Source organism: Onychostoma macrolepis, chromosome 20 (assembly GCF_012432095.1).
Source record: "Onychostoma macrolepis isolate SWU-2019 chromosome 20, ASM1243209v1, whole genome shotgun sequence".
Lineage (NCBI taxonomy): Eukaryota > Metazoa > Chordata > Actinopteri > Cypriniformes > Cyprinidae > Onychostoma > Onychostoma macrolepis.
Genome location: NC_081174.1, coordinates 7,756,429 through 7,776,070, shown reverse-complemented (window position 1 = coordinate 7,776,070; position 19,642 = coordinate 7,756,429). Strand labels below are relative to the sequence as shown.

Below are 19,642 nucleotides of genomic sequence, written 5' to 3'. Positions count from 1 at the left end.
GTTTGAAATACATTTCCAAACACTGGCAAATTCGCACACGCGCGGTTCGAGCAAACATCAAGGTTATTTTTCACAGCCACAACCAGTTCAAATAGAGGAAACTTTAAGCCCCTGCGGGCTGACAGATGCTCAGACAGAGAATGTTGGGGATTATGCAAAAAGCAGCACGTTACATCACTCAGTAGTCACATGAATCTAACATTATTAGAGGGAACGGTCATTACTGGTAGACAGTGTAGCGCAAATTAACATTTCAATGGAGATCTAGACCCAGCAAGCAACATTGCATTTGCCCCCTAAAAAACTAAACAGAAATTGGGCGAAATGCTGATACAGGAGAGAGGAGGTGAATTGAGAGGGATGATAACACCAAAACTCAGCAATATTTAGTTAAATAATAGAGTTAATAGAGTACACACTGGCAGTGATTGGTGATGAGACTTCCAAAATCCCTATTTAACAATCCTCTATTTATTATTATAATTCTGCTAACCTAAGGGCGGTGAGTCTTTGACGTGGATTTTCAAGGGTGCTGATGTGGTACCTCAGTGATCTCCTTAGAATCAGAGCAGCTTCCTATGAATAAATCCATCTTATTCATCGTCTTTAAACGGTTGATGACTCTCAAGCCAAATAAAGTCTCATTAAGTATCTTTGATATCCAGTGCCAGTTCCATGCGCGTAATAAAGCAGACAAATAACCCTACGTGAGTTTTGCACTCTGCCTTTCATCTTCCTAAAGCTCAAACACTTCAACTATGATATAAATGGAAACAAATGGCAGGGACACGTCAGATGAAAGGGCTGGCCTGAATGGGGGATGGAAGAAAAAACAGCACAATTGCATTTTGGGCATCCTGTCTTGTCTATTGTGTTTTCAGGATTTTGCTCAAATTGAATTTGCACAAATGATCATTCTCCCTGATACATTTCTATTGTCAGCCCCTTCTATAGATATATCATTATGCTTCAAATAGGCCCACTGTTTCCCAGACTAGCATATGATTTAATTTCAAAGTCAATTTACTTATCCTAAAGTAATGATATTAAACTGTGTATTATATAAAGATTGTGGCTTCTTTAGATAGATAGATATTTCATGTTTTTATTTAGTTTTTCTGATGTTATGACAATTTCATATGTATAAAAATGATTACACACAAAAAAATGTCATTGCATATTGGCACAGAAAGAAACATACAGCAAATACATCATATTGTTGTTTCCAGTCAATAGTGTTATTTTCTTTTGTTTATTGCTTGTTTACTTCTTTTACTTTCTTTGTTTTTCTCAGATACGTTGACAAACTCATAGTTTGCTTCTAAATGAAAATCTCAATGCCTTAATCTACAAAATGAGACATCGTTAAGTGTAAACGGCGGATTTTTGTTGTTTACAGAGAAAATATCGCTTATTTTCTTGTCATTTATATTTAGCGTGTAACGTGCATATTTTAGGGATGCTATTTCAACAATGTTCACGGTGATTAATAATGACGTGCTGAAAATCGTGGGATACCATCACTCGCCCCCCGCGATGCCTCCCCGCGTCTCTTCCCATACATGGGCGTAGGACCGAATGCCTCGCGGTGGGTCTCTCCTCTCCGCGCCCTTCCATTCATGGCCACTCCGCTCTCAATGGCGCTCGGGCTACCAAATAAGGAGAGGGAAGTCCAGCGGGCGCCGGGCCACTCTTGGAGTATAAATTGGCTGCGGCTCAAGGCGCTGTCTACCATTCACTCTCCGAGGGAACCAGCTCTTGGTGCTGATCTGGTAAGTACAGCTGCTAAAGCTTTCTGAAATGTCAGACTTCATTTAATGGGATGATCTTCTGAACGCTAGGATTTAAACTAGGGCAGTTCTGGTGCAATATCACTGACATTCTAATGAAAATAATTGACTCTTGAGCTAAACAAACTTTTCAGAGGTTTAGAGTTGTCAGTTATGAATACTTTGCTGACTTTGAGTTACAAAAAAAGTTAATGTTTTTACTTTTGAACTTTGTCATGAGGATAAGTCAGTCAAATAAGTCAGTATCTCAGGAGGTATGGAAATATGCGTTCTATAGAAGAACCATTTTCGGTTTCTCAAAGAACCTTTTACGTAAGAGTTCTTAAGTGTGAAGAACTTTTGAATAATCTGAAGAACTTTTTTCCACTATAAAGAACCGTTTGTTCAATGGAAGTTCATGATACACTCTTGGTTCCCCAAAGAAACTTTCAGTGAAAAGTTATTTTTCTTAGTGTGAAGAAAATTATTATTATTTTTTTATAATCTGAACCTTTTTTGTACTATAAAGAACCTTTTGAACAATGGAAAAGGTTCCAATGATGTTAAAGGTTCTTCATGGAATCGTAGATGCCAGTAAAGAATTTTATTTTATTTTAAATAAGTTTGGAGAAGGATTTCAGATGGTTTGGTGGTCTATTCTGAAGAGAAAACATGAGCTTGTCAGGAATGCATACACAATGATTTGAATGTTCACAGTATGTTCATACATGTATCTGCTCCTCATTTAGACCCCCAGCTGACACCATGTGTGACGACGACGAGACCACCGCTCTTGTATGCGACAATGGCTCTGGCCTGGTGAAGGCTGGCTTTGCCGGAGATGATGCGCCTCGCGCTGTCTTCCCCTCCATCGTTGGTCGTCCTCGCCACCAGGTACAATGGTTTTTCATTGCCATTGTACCAATGCCATTTCAGTGCCAAAAATGGGCTATATTATAGATTTAATGAGGAATACTACACAGTATGTACTGAAATATTGACAATGTCTCTTCTCTAACAGGGTGTCATGGTAGGTATGGGACAGAAAGACTCCTACGTGGGTGATGAGGCTCAGAGCAAGAGAGGTATCCTGACTTTGAAATACCCAATTGAGCATGGTATTATCACCAACTGGGATGATATGGAGAAGATCTGGCACCACACCTTCTACAATGAGCTGCGTGTGGCCCCTGAGGAACATCCCACCCTGCTCACTGAAGCTCCTCTTAACCCCAAGGCCAACAGAGAGAAGATGACACAGGTAAACTAGTTAAACATCCTCATACTGCACATTCACATGACTCTATTAAAAGCCTGTTCAAAATAACTGATGAATGACTAATAAATAACAAATGATATAAGCATATACAAGCACATAGTACAAGTGGTATGTACTTTGTAACAATGTGTATTGTGAAAATCTCTATGCAAATACATTTGACGACTTGACAAATGTCTGGCATCCTCTAATGTGCAGATCATGTTTGAGACCTTCAACGTTCCTGCCATGTATGTGGCCATCCAGGCTGTGTTGTCACTGTACGCTTCTGGCCGTACCACTGGTGAGTATTAATATGCACTGAAATACTTCATTACTTGTAGGCAGTGGTGGTCAGTAACGAAGTAGTTTTACTTTGTAGTTGTACATTTTTAAAGTATCTGTACTTTACTGGAGTAGTTTTATTTTGAGTAACTTTTACTTTTACTTCACTACATTCCAAACAAAAAGATCGTACTTTTTACTTTACTACATTTCATAAAACATATCGTTAGTCCTTATAATACATCACGTGCTCCGAGACGCAGAAGCGGTGTCTGATTCACGAACAAACTGATTATTTTCAATGAACCTGTTAAATTGGTTCGCAAATCGCAACAAACGATTAATTCACGAATTGGAATGATCCGATTGCAGTTGTTCTCGAGTCGACAACTCACTGATTCAAATGATCCGTTTAGAGCGAGTCTCCAGTGAACTGAACTCACAAGTAAGAACCGGGAGATCTTGTAAGCGCGCGAAAAGTAAGTTACTAATGTCGAATTTTAGAATTAAATATTGTAACTGAAAATCATATTTAGGTCAAAACTGTCAGTTGTTTGTGAACTAAATCTGCTGTAAAAGGTGATCTATTTAAGCCCGCTGAAATGCTTGAATGCAGCATTTATGTTGTAGGTCAAAAAAACGAAACATTAAAATAACACAGATTAAATAAAATAACTCATGCACGTTCATATTCCCAGTTGCTGTAATGTTAGCAGTTTTATTAAAATGCTACGCATTTAGCCCTATGAGATGTCTGTTTTTATTTTTTTTTATCAACAGTATACATTTTTATATTGTTTAGATCAACTAGCCGAGTAGACAGATATGAATATTTATAACCATACTGAAAATAAGTAAATATTGTTAGCTGATGCTAACTGTCTAGCTAACAAGCTTGCTGGTGCTAAGTTGAGGACATTTTTAGATATAAAGTCCATGCAGATATTTTTATTCAACCATCTAGATTACAGGTTACATCTGAGGGAAAAAGAAAGGATGTGATGTTCAGAACATGGTAACTAACTACAGTAATGATAAAAGTGGGACGTGATGCCCTCTGGGGGCATTTGGCCAGGGGTGTTTTAACACCACAGACAAGGTTTGAGAACTTCAGCCTTATTCTCATGTCATATATACTGTAACTGTGACATTCTGCAACAAGTTTTAAAACACTTTTTTCTTACTGGTGAAAATTAGATGGTCAACTCAGGTATTCTCTCAGGTACATCGCAGTGTAAGCTTACTACATCATCGTCAACGTAGTCCATATCAACAACAAAATATATATCTTGACTCCATGTAGTGGTTATTTTGGGAAAATCCCAGGTATTTTGAGCAGTAGGATTATATAAATATGTACTAATATAAAATTAAATTAAGTAGTCTATATAAAATTGCTAAATAAATCTATCTATCAGTACTTTTTTACTTAAGTGCATACAAAATCGAGTACTTTTGTACTTTCACTCAAGTAAAATTGAAAAAGCAGTACTTTTACTTTTACTGGAGTAATATTTTATAATACGTATCTGTACTTTTACTCAAGTACTTGATTTGTGTACTTCGTCCACCACTGCTTGTAGGTTTTTCTGGAGCCTTAAAGATTTTTGTTGTTTGTAGGTATTGTGCTGGACTCTGGAGATGGTGTGACCCACAATGTGCCCATCTATGAGGGTTATGCTCTGCCTCACGCCATCATGCGCCTGGATCTGGCCGGTCGTGATCTGACTGACTACCTGATGAAGATCCTGACTGAGCGTGGCTACTCTTTTGTGACCACAGGTATGAATAAACTATGCTGTCTCATTATTAGAGTTATCAAAATATATTGTTAACACTGGAATTATATTCTCACAGCTGAGCGTGAGATCGTTCGTGACATCAAGGAGAAGCTGTGCTACGTCGCTCTGGACTTTGAGAATGAGATGGCCACTGCTGCTTCCTCCTCTTCTCTGGAGAAGTCCTACGAGTTGCCTGATGGTCAGGTCATCACCATAGGAAATGAGCGTTTCCGTTGCCCAGAGACTCTCTTCCAGCCTTCCTTCATTGGTGGGTGAAATCATATTGATTCTACCATTTAAAAAAAAAAAACGTATATCACTGCGTATTGTTCTTAACTAGTTCAGTGGTATTTTAGTATTACTTATAATTTATTATATATTAATTAATATTTTGAATTAGCTTATTTTAATATAATTTCAGTTTGATTAAAAAAAAAGTTTATTTGTTTATGTTTGTTATTTTTATTATTATTAGTAGTTTTTTTTTTTTTTTTTTCTATTTAGCTTTTATTTAGTTTTACTTCAGTTTTAGTTTTAGTAATTTTAATAATTCTACCTATTTTATTATTTTATTTGCCAATGTAACATTTCTCATTTTAATTTCATTTTTCATTTAATAATTATATTTATACTTTGTTTTTGTTTTTTAATTTGGGTTTTAGTATTTTAGTACTTCAAACTTTTTAAGTTAGTTGCCAAGGAACCTTTTCTTTTCAAGTTTTTCACCTAATATTTATATTCAACAGCTTTGTTTTAATTAAATGAAAAAAAAAGTTTTAAAAAAAAATTACTAACCAATAATGATTTTTTTTTATAGTTTCTAGTTTTTGTAATTTTGTTGTGCTTTTCATTATTTTTTCATAATCTATTTAAATGTATTTTTATTTAAGTTTTAGTTTTAGTAATTTTAGTACTTCCACTTTAACTTATTTTCAATTATTTACCAAGGCAACATTTCAATTTTTTGCTTTTTTTTAATCTAATATTTATATTATATTTTATTTCAGCTTTATTTATATTAACAAAAAAACTAATGTTCCAAGTTTTAGTTTTAGTTTTAGTTATCAATAACAATACTGTTTTCTTTTTACCTAAGGTATGGAGTCTGCTGGTATCCATGAGACCACCTACAACAGCATCATGAAGTGCGATATTGACATCCGTAAGGACTTATATGCCAACAACGTCCTGTCTGGTGGCACCACAATGTACCCAGGTATTGCTGATCGTATGCAGAAGGAGATCACTGCTCTGGCCCCAAGCACCATGAAGATCAAGGTACAGCATTTATTCAGTCATTTAGATTTCCTGTCTTCTTTTAAGTTTAATACTTTGATTTGTAACCGTCACGTGTCTTCTTTCTGACAGATCATCGCTCCCCCTGAGCGCAAGTACTCCGTCTGGATCGGTGGCTCTATCCTGGCTTCCCTGTCCACCTTCCAGCAAATGTGGATCAGCAAGCAGGAATACGATGAGGCTGGCCCATCCATCGTCCACAGGAAGTGCTTCTAAGTGCCAGGATACCCATATTACACCGCTGATTATGGATGCAAAGAACAGAAATTCTCAACATTACCTCCGCCTGTTACGCATACAGGCAGATTTTACCTTTATTTTTCCTTGTACAGTATGTTTACACCAAAGTGCAATTTGTTTGTAGTTATTTACTGGATCATAAATAAATTTGTATGTGGATATTTATTGGTTTTTAAATAAACAAGACCAAGAAATTTGTGAAGAAATATTTGTTTTTCCTCCGGAAGTGTCACTATTTTAATTTGTCTTTAATTAATCTTTGTCATTTACTACAATAAATGTAACACTCTGTTCATTAATACAGTGAATACAGGATTGCATAAAAGCCATCTGTGATGGATTCATATTTGCAACTTCAATTAGCACCCAATATAAAAATAGCTGTGGCTCTCTAGGAGGTGAAGGGAGATCAGAGGAAAATGCAGCTCATTGTCAAAATGCCCTCTTCAGGCTTATGAGGGTTTTATTTTTATCTTACCTACACTATAAATATGTGCAAACATTGATTGCCCAGTGTTGAATTTTGCAGCTTCAGTTATCAGTTGGATTCTAGCAGGGATAGCCCATGTTGTCATTAATTGTTTTTATCGCTCAATCCTAGTGGGTAGTCCTAAAGCGATTACTCACCAGAGTAAGTTCACCGCAGGTGTTACCACAAATAGGCCTACCTCTTCATCACCTGCAGGAGAGTGCAAGTGAGGGTTAAGGAACTCAATCAGTTGTTTACAAAAATTAGACTGGTGTGTAATCATGTTTTTTGCAGAACAGAAAACATCATTTAAATGTATAAACAGTGCTGCAAACATACAGACTTTAAGGGCAGTCTGCTAAACTAATTAATATAAAGGTAATTTTCGGGGAACAATTGGTCGAGGTTCGTCTCCTGCAACACCTTAGTTGGTTAGACGCCATATTGAATTTACCACGAAAGAAAACGAGGCTGTGAGGGATAGACTTGCAGTCCTTACAACGCACTGCGGTGCTATCACATAATTTCCCCCAACTCACAGTTTTCAAAAGAGTTTCTTCTTTGGTTTGTTTGTTTGTTGTTGTTGTTGTTGTTTTTTATGCTGAACAATCGGTAACAGTAGGCCTACAATCCATAAAACGCACTGTATTTCTATCCTTCACTACTTCATTTTCACTCCTGGCAAAACTTAAATATGGAGGTAGCCTGACAAGTCTATTGTAATTTCGTACGTCTAGCTAACCATCATCTAATACAACTTTTAAATTTGTCTTGTGATATATAATAAAGTGATATATAATGCATGTTATGCTTTATCGACGTACCGCCCCGAAATTGATTGATGTTGCCAAATGCCTTCTTGAAAAGTCTCCAAAAATGTCGATAGATGACGTCATGCACTAATTAGCATATATATGTGACAAGTCACCACATCCTATCAGCCCTTCACATTAGTTTAATTTTTATACAGCTATTTTAAGAAAACTGTTCTCATTTACATATTTTTGTTTCTCTTATCAGATAACGCGATTTATTAAGATTTTTTTTTTTGTTAATGACCAAAATATATACTGCCATAATTGATCCTTGTGTGAAAACATTAATAAAAAAAAAAAAAAAAAAAATATATTTATATATATATATATATATATTACTTTAAAGTCATTTTAAAGTAGTTAATAAAAAGTCGGAATATTGCTGCAATGGTGACCTTGTTCGTTCAGCAGACTCTGCTACTGTTTGTCAGCGTTTTGGCGGCAATTGAAAAAGCGCGCTCTGGCAAGCTTGTAATCTAAATGAGTAAGACGTTGGAAAGCCCTTCTGAAACCTGTACTTACCTTTTGGCTTTCTTTGCCGGGGTTCAAGCCTTAATTACCCCCCATGATCCGCGCCCTGTTTATTAGACAAACACTAACTCTAAACCCTAATCTCTCATCCTGTCACGCAAGTGAGTGTGTGTGTGTCTGTCGCCGGAGACAGAACTCCCCAGTGATTTGATTTCATCACCAATGATTTTTTTTATTATTACGGATTAATCAGGGCATCTCTGGCATATTCGGAGAATAATGAAACGGAGAAATCCCGCTGTTCTGATTTCTCTCCAACAACCTGTCTGCGCGTGACGCAGGGGGAGGAGGAGGGGGGCAGTCTACTTAAAGCGGGATTAGCACGAGCCAAACATTATACTCCCCTCCGTTCAGGCTCAGAGCGACCTATCGTCCTGCTCGCGAGACAGAAAATAGGAGGGCTTTAGACTAATCAGGACCTCAGACGAGTGCGCCCTCCGGAGCGAGGTGTGGAAGTCAAGGTGGACAGCAGCGACTAATCAATGCACTCGCCCGATACTACACTCGCCTTAGGAGCGGAACAGTAGCTCGCGTTTGATTTTACACGCTCAACTGTGTTATATCGTCTCCGAATGAACAGCCATGGGGGAATGGACAATTCTCGAGCGTCTCCTGGAGGCGGCTGTCCAACAGCACTCTACTATGATCGGGAGGTGAGGAAAAAAAAAAAAGTAGAAAATGTTTATCGATTGCTTTGCACATTAAAAGAAACATATCGAGGTCATTACGCAGTGACCCTTCTAAATGAGGGCGATTTTGTTATTGGAGCTTAATGTGCCCATTGTAAAGGACGAGAAGAATTAAGATCACTGTTGCTGTTGTTATAGCTATTACTGCACATTTTAGACAACAAAGCTTTTGTGCCACCGGTAAGATTGCTGTTCCATGTCAGATCTGATTTGCTTTCAAAGAAATGTTGTGCGCGCCCTGCATGGCTGGAAGCGCGCGTTTGCCTGTGGAGAGAGTTTCAGCACTGGACAGCTCCCCGCGTCGATCTGCACAGTCCAAAGAATAGAAAACCATACAGTTAAAACCTGTTAGTTGGTTAACTGTAAATTACCATATCATATATAATCAAAAATTTTAAAAAACAAGGTTAGATTTAACAGACATTGCGTGCAATTTTACTGTAAAGTGACGTTTTTGAAAGTGAAAAGTATAAATTACTTTAAACATAACGGTGAAATATTCGACACGACAATAAAATTACAGTAAATGTACAGTCGCAGTAAATAAATTAAAAGTCACCTTATAATTTACGGTGGAAATCAGCACAAGGGCGTTCACATGTATAAATCCACGCGACACATCATATTGCAATAAAATACTGTTGTTTCTTTTTTTTTCCTAATCAGTCATGTACATCCATAGTGCATTTTATGTTATTTAGTTAATGCAGGCTATTTAACATTATTCTAGCGCCATGTGTGTTATTTCCTTAATATTGTTTTGTGTGATGTATCTAAGTGAACACTGTGTGCTGAGCGCATTTATATACTGTGGATGTACTTGCTGTTTTTCCAGGAGTATCACATTTGATGAAACTGAATCCATCATGCAGTCTTGTGTTTAACAATATGTATCAGTATATACAGAGCAGAGCTTAGTACATTGTAGTTATTGGAATATTAATATTGTCAGAGAACACTATTAGTAGTACATCATTGGAATATTATATCATTATATCAGTTCATATGGTTCATATACGGTTATGATGTGCAAAATATTTGCTATTTTTTACAGTGAATTTCTAGCAACCACAGCAGAATTTTAGTTTTATTTTTTTATATTTTTATGTTTTTACTTTTCTTGTTTATATATATATATATATATATATATGTAAGAATTTGCATTACATATATATATATGTAAGAATTTGTAAGAATTTTTTCTAGCAACCACAAATACCCAATTTTTATTTTTATTTATTTTTAAATTAATTCAAATATTATTATTATTTATTTATTTATTTATTTATTTTTTATTTATTTATTTTTTTACAATTTTTAAGTGTTTTATATTCCTTTGCTTGCTTTGACTTAACTGTTTGAAAATACCGTAGCAGATACACTATGAACTAAAATATTTCTGTCCTTATGTTTAGGATCCTACTGACAGTGGTGGTGATCTTCCGGATTCTAATTGTTGCAATTGTAGGAGAGACCGTGTACGACGACGAGCAGTCCATGTTCGTGTGTAACACTTTACAGCCAGGCTGTAACCAAGCTTGCTATGACAAAGCGTTCCCTATATCTCACATCAGATACTGGGTGTTCCAGATCATCATGGTTTGCACACCCAGTCTGTGCTTCATCACATACTCGGTGCATCAGTCGGCCAAACAGAAGGAGCGGAGATACTCCACAGTATACCTGTCCCTAGACAAAGATCCCGATTCAATGAAACGAGACGACAGCAAAAAGATCAAAAACACCATCGTGAACGGAGTACTTCAGAACACGGAAAACTCCACCAAAGAATCCGAGCCCGACTGTTTGGAAGTGAAAGAAATCCCCAGTTCAGTCATGAGAACTACCAAATCTAAAATGAGAAGACAAGAGGGCATCTCGAGGTTTTACATCATTCAGGTGGTTTTCAGGAACGCGCTGGAGATCGGCTTCTTGGTTGGCCAGTATTTCTTGTACGGATTCAACGTTCCAGCTGTGTACGAGTGCGATCGCTACCCTTGCATCAAAGACGTCGAATGCTACGTTTCGAGGCCCACTGAGAAAACCGTGTTCCTCGTCTTCATGTTTGCGGTCAGTGGGATTTGCGTGGTGCTCAACCTTGCAGAACTCAATCACCTGGGCTGGAGGAAAATCAAAACGGCGGTGAGGGGGGTTCAGGCCAGGAGGAAGTCCATATACGAGATTAGAAACAAGGACTTACCGCGGATGAGCATGCCGAATTTCGGCCGCACCCAGTCGAGTGACTCTGCCTATGTCTAATGCTCCTTCATCAGTAGTTCATCAGAGCAGAGGTGCTCAATCCTGGTCCAGGAAGACCTCAGGATGCACATTTTGGATGAAACACACAGTTGAAGTCTTGGAGCCTCTATTCTAAATGAATAGCTAACTCAAAAATGAAAATTCGACCTCATGTCGTTCCAAATCTGTATGACTTTCTTTCTTCTGTGGAACACAAAAGAAGATATTTTGAAGAATGTGTTGGTCCATGCAATGAAAGTCAATGGGATAACACTGGACCCCATTGACCCTACTGAGATTTTTTTCAAAATATCTTCATTTGTCGTCTACAGAACAACATTAGGGTGAGTAAGTCATGACATCATTTTCATATTTGGGTCCCAATGGCATCCAAAATGCACTTCTGGAGGACCCCAGGACCAGGATTCAATTATTCCAACCACTGCATTCAATGATATACAAGAAAAGTTATGAACTGTTCATCTCACCTGTTTCATGGTGGGGTAGATGGATTTTATTCGTCTGTTATGAACAACCAGAACAAACGGACCAAATGTTTGTTTCTTATCAGTTACTGAAGGGCACTGATGCAACTTTTTTATTGGTCAGAACGGAAAGCTTGCAATGAGTTTTCGACATTTATTTCTTCGTTCACACGATCAGCTGAACCCGAAATATGTTTTGCACTAAATATGGATTTAAAGAAGCCAAAACGAACCCGAATTGTGCTGTGAAGGTCTTTTGTTTCATTATATTGTATTCTCATTCTGGTTTTAGCTCGCACATGTGATAGTTTCAGTTTACTCACCGCAACTAGTTAGACCGCAGTTCACATATGTTTATCTGTACTATATGAATCATATCTCTCTTCTGGCTTAGATAGATTGGCATCTTTAATGATTTGGTTGCCTGTGCTTGCACCACTGACCTTAACGTAAGTTATCGTTCTGTTATATTTAAGCTGACTTGCAGATCAGCAGCCGGTGAACTGGCCAATGCTGCATAATGCTTAACTGTCTATCTTTTGTATTTATTTATTTATTAATGTATTGGATTGATTTATTTATTTTTGACACCAAAGCGCCCATTGCTTTCATTTGTGGGAAACAGATATATTGCTTTTATGTATTCAAGTGCCATATGTGTAAATAGATATATACATATTATAGTATATTGTAATCCTTATCATGAGATATGAATTCCATGAACTCTTTGCGTGGACTGTTTTAAAGGATGTCCGATCCCTTTAATGTGAGATGTTTGGGAATGGAAGAGTGGGAAAAAATCATCCATCCATGTTTTACATTCATGAAAAGTATGATATTGCATTTAAAGTACATATAAAGCACAGTTGATCAGAAATCAGTGAATAAGGGGTTGAGATTCACTTCCCCTGGTGCTTCTATTTCTCAAAAAAAAAATGATGTTAGCAACTATGTGAGATGAAAAAAAAATCGAATAATAAATTATGGAATTCATGACTAAAAAGCTGTGTGATTTGCATTGCTTCCTTTATGATAGAATTGGAATTTTAGTGTAATGCATCAGCAAAAAGTGCCATTCTCCTCAGGGATTGAGGTCCCTGTCATCTTCCCCATGAATCAACTTCCTGCCAGGTCAGTTAGTTGAAATGCTTGCATGTAATTTTTTGACTGGTTCAGCAGCACAGTGCTTAAATTTGATCCGGGCGCCATAATTCTACCTGTCCAGCTTCAGTCATGCTGACACAATGACAGAGGCTTCCTCTCGGGCCGGTGCCCCGTGTACAGCATCGCTGTATTATGCGGAGGTCCGGTCCCTGCAGAAGCTGTGGTGGCCCTTGTGCCAAGGTCACAGAGAAAGTGCTGAACACTGCAGCTGGTGGCCTCAAACCGGGATTTCTCTCTGCTGACAGATTGGGAGAGGCCTGAGACTCAAAGTGCCAAGATGACTCTTCAGCAGAGAGGAGGGGCTGGGAAAACTAGGCCCAAGCATCCTGACAGATCAATGTGGAATTCAGCAGGGACCTGAGATTCCTCTTTGACACAAAACAAACAGTGAAGGTCCAACCTGACAGGACATCAATGGAGGCTGTTCTTGTGTGTATGTGTGTGTGTGTGTCTTGTACAATTTCAGACTGGCCTCTCTTACCCTCCTTCTTTCATTAGTTCCTTCTACAAAAGTCCTAAAAAAAGTCCTCCAGAATTTGTTCTCTGATGCATTTAAAGGAAATCAATTCTACTGCATGGCAGAATTATGGCAAAAAAGAAAAAAGAAAGAGTGGGATGAAACCAAATTGCATCGTCTTTTAAAACTTTGCTGAGTTACTTAATAACACATTTTATAAAGGAACCTTAAAAGTATATTAGCACTATTTAACAGCGTATTATATTAAGTATATTAAGTCACATTTAAGAATGCATCAGATACCAAAATAATAGAATCCAAGTGGAATTTATATATATATATATATATATATATATATATATATATATATGTGTGTGTGTGTGTGTGTGTGTGTGTGTGTGTATATATATATATATATATATATATATGTAAAATATTACCAATATTTCACAAAAATATAAAAATATGTTAATATAATATAAATAATTATAATATATATATTCTTCAAACAGCTTGTCCTACATAGGGATATATTATAATAATATTATTTTTTAAATTAATTTAAAATTAAAAATAAATGTACTTGGCAAGACACCTGTGTGAACTCGATCAGAATCGTTGTAAAATGCCTAAGAAAAAACAGTTCTGAGAAAAGCTCTAGCATAATTTGTTTGCAGATGCCACTTGGTTTGATATTTTGTATATTAGACTAATAAATTCATCCATTTTTAAGTGTGCCTTAAAATATATTATGTGGTTTATGAAATGTATTATTTATTATTTACATTTTAGACTACATTTAAATCATGTCCCGAACAAATAAATGAGTAACTTATTAACAATTCAAATGTGGAACATTTAAGCAATTCAAAGGATTGCGTGTTGGTTTATTTTTAGCTCTCAGTCAGACTTAGTACTGTGCAATGCTTAGAAAGCGTTTTGAATAATTCAGGCTCAATATACTGGCACAAGCTGTAATTCTCTAAAGCAGGTTAGGGAATGCTGATGCTTAGAACACGCCCCAAAGATCCCCTCCACCTCATCATCTATGAAGCTTAATAAAAGATTAAGGCAAAAGAGCACCAATGCAAACCTTGACGGAAGCACAGAAGTATCCTTGAGCATTAGTAGAGAGATAGAGAGTCTGAGACATCTGTGACGTGTACAATTTATGATATACTTAAATAGTTTAAAAAAGTAATGCAAAAGTAACATAACACATTACTTTCCATAAACAGTAACTAATAATGTTTAGGGAGTAACACAATATTGTAATGCATTGCTTTTAAAAGTAACTTTCCCTAACAGTGAATAATAGTTGCACTAAAGAGACATTCACACCAAGAATGGCATCTGGAAAGATAACTACGGTATAACAATAAAGATATTCGCTTCCACACAAACATACCATGACATTCTGTTTGTTTTATGCACAAGCTACAGTTTCGTCATTTGCCACTTTAAAACAACTATATGTAGTTCTGTGCATTTTTTATGGATGGGCGTATCGATCCTTAAGTATCGATATATCAATATTGATGTGAGTATCGAAAGTATCAATACTCAAATAAAAAAATATAGATACTAAGGTGTGTTTTATTTACCAGTGATTTTGTTTATTTAACAACAAAAATAAACAAAATTTAGTTTTATTTAAAAACAACAACAACAAAAAATGCATGCATTGAATTGGATGAATAACTTATATGTTAGCGAATAATTGTGTAGGATAGAACTATTTTCCTGCTCATCTGAACACAAGCAAATGCTGCAAGACAGAATCAATGAATCACAGAGAGTGTTCACCCACTTCTGACAGTGCATTCAGGGCTGCATTTCCAAAATGTATCATATTAAGAAAGCATTGATGTTTTGGGGAACGGCAGCCCAGAACAATGCTTATCAGAGGACAGAAAAAAACATGTATGTTTGAGTTATTTCACAATAAACAAACTGAAATTGTAGCCTACATAGTTTCTACGATTCTGGAGTTTAAAAGTATCTGTATCATATCGAAAACAAAATAAGTGGTATTGCCCATCCCTAGCATTTTTGCAACTTTGGAGCCTTATTACCTTATTAGAAGTGTACCCTTCAGAATGTTTTTGAAACTCATATGTGACCCTGGACCACAAAACCAGTCGTAAGTCGCACGGGTATATTTGTAGCAACAGCCAACAATACATTGTATTGGTCAAAATGATCGATTTTTCTTTTATGCCAAAAATCATTAGGATATTAAATAATATTTTGTAAATTTCCTACCTTAAATATATCAAAACTTAATTTTTGATTAGTAATATATATGCATTGCTAAGGACTTAATTTGAACAATTTTAAAGGCGATTTTCTCAATATTTTTGAGATTTTTCAGATTTTCAAATAGTTGTATCTCGGTCAGATTTTTCAGCAATTTAAAAAAATTGACCCTTATGACTGGTTTTGTGGTCCAGGGTCACATATTTCAAGGTAAAACACATATGCAGTTGCTTTAAATACTCAAGCTCTAAATTCAAGAGGATTCTGATTGACTGGCCATGTGTTTATTGTTTATCAGATGGAAAAAAAAATCGTTCTGAAAGTGATTCCAATAATGTCATCCCTCTGTGTCACTGCAGTTATCATGTAGATTTCCCGATCCTTGTAAAATTAGATTGATTTTTAAAACTTTATTGTGTTATGTATTGTCCTTGGAGTGAACAGGCCTAAAGTCGGGCAAAGTGCCCTGTAATTGTTCAAACTCACAGTCATCTGGGTATAAGGTCATTTGCATTGGGCCTCTCATGCATCCATTGGCAACCAACCCATCAGACGTCCGCTTATAGGCACCGTGCCTGGCCATCAGCGTCTCATTAGACTGCCAGACATGAGCCCATTTAAATATACTGGCATAATAACCAAAACAATTCACGGCATATGTGATAGAGTTCAAACGTGTCAAACCATTGGTGTAGACTGAGGCATCCAAAAGCCTGTCTGATCTGAGATGCTGTCATCAGCCATCAGTCAGGGATTTCCGGCAAAGTCATCAGAATCGCAAAGTCACAGTCAGCAAGAACAGCTGCCAAAACACAACAGCGAAAACAACACAGGCACTTTTGTTCATCCAAGACATGCATGAAGTTCCCACAATAAACAATGTGCTAAAAAAATACACTGCGATGATACTAGACACAGCAGAAAAAAGAAAGGCAGTATATATATATATATATATATATTTTTTTTTTTTTTTTTTTTTCTCTGTGGTAAAAATAGTTCTGCTGAGGATGGCTTATAGTTAAAGAGAAACCAAAGACAAATCCAAAGGTTGTGGATTCCAAGGCCAGGCAATTCATAAGCTACCACCACTGTGTCCTTGAACAGGGCACTTAATCCTGGGTTGCCCCAGGTGAAGCCTCTAAGAAAGACTGTTCCGTTGTTCTGTTGACTGCTGTGCCTTCTTAGAGGAAGAATACTAACAAGCTCTTTACATCTGAAGAAGGAGCATTGCGGTGGTTGCTATAGTGTTGCTAGATGATTGCTAAGAAGTTTGGTTGTGAAAACATTCTGAGAGGTTTGTAGGGCGCTGGTATGATGTTGTAGTAGATGCTATAGCGTTACTAGGTGGCTGTTAAGGGATTTGGAGTGGCTTTTTGGAAGTTGCTATAATGTTGGGTTGTGAATGGTTTATAGATGTTTGCTAGACTGTCTAGACTGAGTGTTTATTTGTTTGTTTTTTTGAGTGTTGCTAGGCAGTTCTGGTGAATGTTATACTATTGCTAGGTGGTTGTTAAAGTGTTCTGAGTGGTTTGTAGGGTGCTGGTTTTAGTATTTGCTGCATGGGTTCTGAGTGGTTTGTAGATGATTGCTAGTGTGGCTTTTGGTGTTGATAAGGTCTTCTGAGTGGTTTCTTGGGTGTTGTTAGGCAGTTCTGGTGAATGCTATACTGTTTCTAGGTGATTGTTAAGGTGTTCCGAGTGATTTGTAGGACAGTGGTCTTCTAATCATTGCTGCATGGGTTGTGAGTGGTTGCTAGAGTGTCTTTTGAGTGGTTTCTTGCGCATTAGGCAGTTTTGGTGGTTGTTATATAGTCACCCTCGCAGGTGGTTGTTAAGGTGTTCTGAAAGGTTTCTAGGGCGCTGATGTTCTAGTCATCGCTGCATGGGTTCTGAGTGGTTTGTAGATGGTTGCTAGTGTGAATTTTGGTGTTGCTAAGGTATTTTGAGTGATTTATTGGGTGTAGCGAGTCAGTTGTGGTGAATGCTATACTATTGCTAGGTGGTTGTTTGAGGTGTTCCAAGTAGTTTGTAGGACGGTGGTCTTCTAATCATTGCTGCATGGGATTTGAGTGGTTTTAGGTGGTTGCTAGATTGTCTGTTTGATGTTGCTGTGGTCTTCTGAGTGGTTTCTTGAGTGATTCTAGGCAGTTCTGGTGAATGCTATAGTGTTTCTAGGTGTTTTTAGTGTTTTGGGCTCTGTTAGGCAGTTCTGGTGGATGGTATACGATGATAAGTGATTGCTAAAGTGTTCTGAGTGGTTTTGGGGTGTTGCTAGGGCATTTGGGTTGATGCTATAATGTTGACGGGTGGTTGTTTAGATGTTAAGATTGGTTTCTAGGACATTTGTAGGGTTTCTTATGTGTACAATAGTGTATACTGGGGTAGTTGCTACAGTGTTCTGAGTGGTTCATAGAGTGTTTTTAGGTGTAGTTACGGGTCGCCATAAAGTGTTGCTAAGTGGTTGCTCAGTTATTCTAATTGGTTTATAGGTGTTTGCTTGAGTTTCCTCTGGTGCTGCTAAGTTCTTCTGAGAGGTTTCTTGGTTGTTGCTACGCTGTTCTAGTTGATGCTCTAGTGTTGCTGGGTGATTGCCAAGGTGTTCTCAGAGGTTGTTCAGGCACTACTAGTTGGTTGCTAAGGAGATCTGAGTGCTTGTGGGGGGGGCATTTCATGGCTGTTGAGAAGCTCAGAGATGTGTTGGTTTACTATGTGGTTTCTAGGGCATTGTTAGGGTGTTATGGTGGGTTTTATACTGTTACTAGATGGATACTGAGGTCTTCTGAGAGGTTGCTATGATATTGCTAGGGTACTCTGGTGATGGCTGTAGTGCTGTCAGGTGGTTGCTATGATGTTATGATTGACTGCTAGAGTGTTTTTGATTACTGCAGCTCAGCTCAGGAGCCCAAACTCAAATATTGGGATGCAATGTTCTTACCCCAAGATATGTATATGGTCATTACAAACAAACTCCATACAGCAAACTCAGCAGAAGGCAGAGAACAAACACTACTGAGAGTACGGTGTCAGTTAAGTCAAACAGACAGTTCCATTTTCCACTTATTAAAAACTGCTTAAATACTCACTCCATCCGTTTTAGATGATTTTCTTTGGTTCTAACAAACAGTTGCCAACTCTTCCTGGTGAAATCTAATTAGAATCCCACAAATCTCATTGGAGCACAATGGCTGGGCCTTAAGTCACCTGCCAAAACACTGGTACAAGCCCAAGGGGATTAGAATGTCTTGCAGAGGCTTAAGCCCATGGGCCCTTTCCAGCCCACACCATCCTCCAACACCAGGGCCTTCATTCAGAGTACATCCCTTTAAGACTCCCTCTTTTCACAGTGGCGTAACATAATCTTCCTGTATAAGATGCAGGGATCAAAGGTATTACCTCTTTTAGGGGACTCTGAGATGACATTGAAGCTCCCGTCAAGTCTTCGGTTGTGTAAGACGCGATTGGCTAGCGGTTGCTGATTTGCCAAACCAATCAAAAAGGAAATCCTTGATATTGTTCAGGATTGTGCTCATTAGACAAGATGCACCTGAGCCTCTTAAGAGTGCTGAGGATCTCTAGCAAAGCTGGATTTACCACGCAAGTGTAAACCAGTTAAAGACATCTACTATTTTTCAAAATTGCATAATGCATCTTTCCGCAGGAAGGTAAGGGTAATCCAGCGGGCACAATTAGTCATTTCAAAGGCACATTCAATAATTTTGTAATCAAATGATTATGATAAAATGCTTCAATTTTAAGTGCTTTTAAGCTTAAGATATTATTAGTAGTAGTAGTAGTAGTAGTAGTATTTGTGTGCAATAAAATGTGTCACTGCCATAATTCATTATGTGAAAAAAGACACTTTGTATTTTCGACTGTTTGGGTTTTATCTCAGACAGTCACTTTACCT

General features: G+C 37.4%; 2 protein-coding genes across 3 annotated transcripts; both read left to right on the top strand.

Moving 5' to 3' along the window:
- Positions 1–1,452: 1,452 nt before the first annotated feature.
- On the top strand, positions 1,453–6,826 carry actc2 (actin, alpha, cardiac muscle 2). 2 transcript variants are annotated; one of them, XM_058757096.1, is made up of 8 exons: positions 1,453–1,772; positions 2,519–2,663; positions 2,791–3,030; positions 3,247–3,331; positions 4,933–5,094; positions 5,170–5,361; positions 6,190–6,371; positions 6,462–6,826. In XM_058757096.1, the coding sequence occupies exons 2-8, from the start codon at positions 2,535–2,537 to the stop codon at positions 6,603–6,605; spliced, it is 1,134 nt and encodes a 377-aa protein (XP_058613079.1). In that variant the 5' UTR covers positions 1,453–1,772; positions 2,519–2,534; the 3' UTR covers positions 6,606–6,826. The 2 variants fall into 2 exon arrangements, with proteins under 2 accessions (XP_058613079.1, XP_058613080.1); XM_058757097.1 differs by lacking the exons at positions 1,453–1,772; positions 2,519–2,663; positions 2,791–3,030; positions 3,247–3,331 and adding an exon at positions 3,679–3,791.
- Positions 6,827–8,817: 1,991 nt separating this feature from the next.
- On the top strand, positions 8,818–12,799 carry gjd2b (gap junction protein delta 2b). Its single transcript, XM_058756256.1, has 2 exons — positions 8,818–9,097; positions 10,549–12,799. The coding sequence occupies exons 1-2, from the start codon at positions 9,027–9,029 to the stop codon at positions 11,390–11,392; spliced, it is 915 nt and encodes a 304-aa protein (XP_058612239.1). The 5' UTR covers positions 8,818–9,026; the 3' UTR covers positions 11,393–12,799.
- Positions 12,800–19,642: the final 6,843 nt, after the last annotated feature.

Coding starts and splice junctions, on each gene's coding strand:
- actc2 (XM_058757096.1), top strand. CDS start 2,535: ATGTGTGACGACGACGAGACCACCGCTCTTGTATGCGACAATGGCTCT. Junction 2,664..2,790: donor TTGGTCGTCCTCGCCACCAG/GTACAATGGTTT, acceptor CTTCTCTAACAG/GGTGTCATGGTAGGTATGGG. Junction 6,372..6,461: donor CAAGCACCATGAAGATCAAG/GTACAGCATTTA, acceptor TCTTTCTGACAG/ATCATCGCTCCCCCTGAGCG.
- gjd2b (XM_058756256.1), top strand. CDS start 9,027: ATGGGGGAATGGACAATTCTCGAGCGTCTCCTGGAGGCGGCTGTCCAA. Junction 9,098..10,548: donor CACTCTACTATGATCGGGAG/GTGAGGAAAAAA, acceptor CCTTATGTTTAG/GATCCTACTGACAGTGGTGG.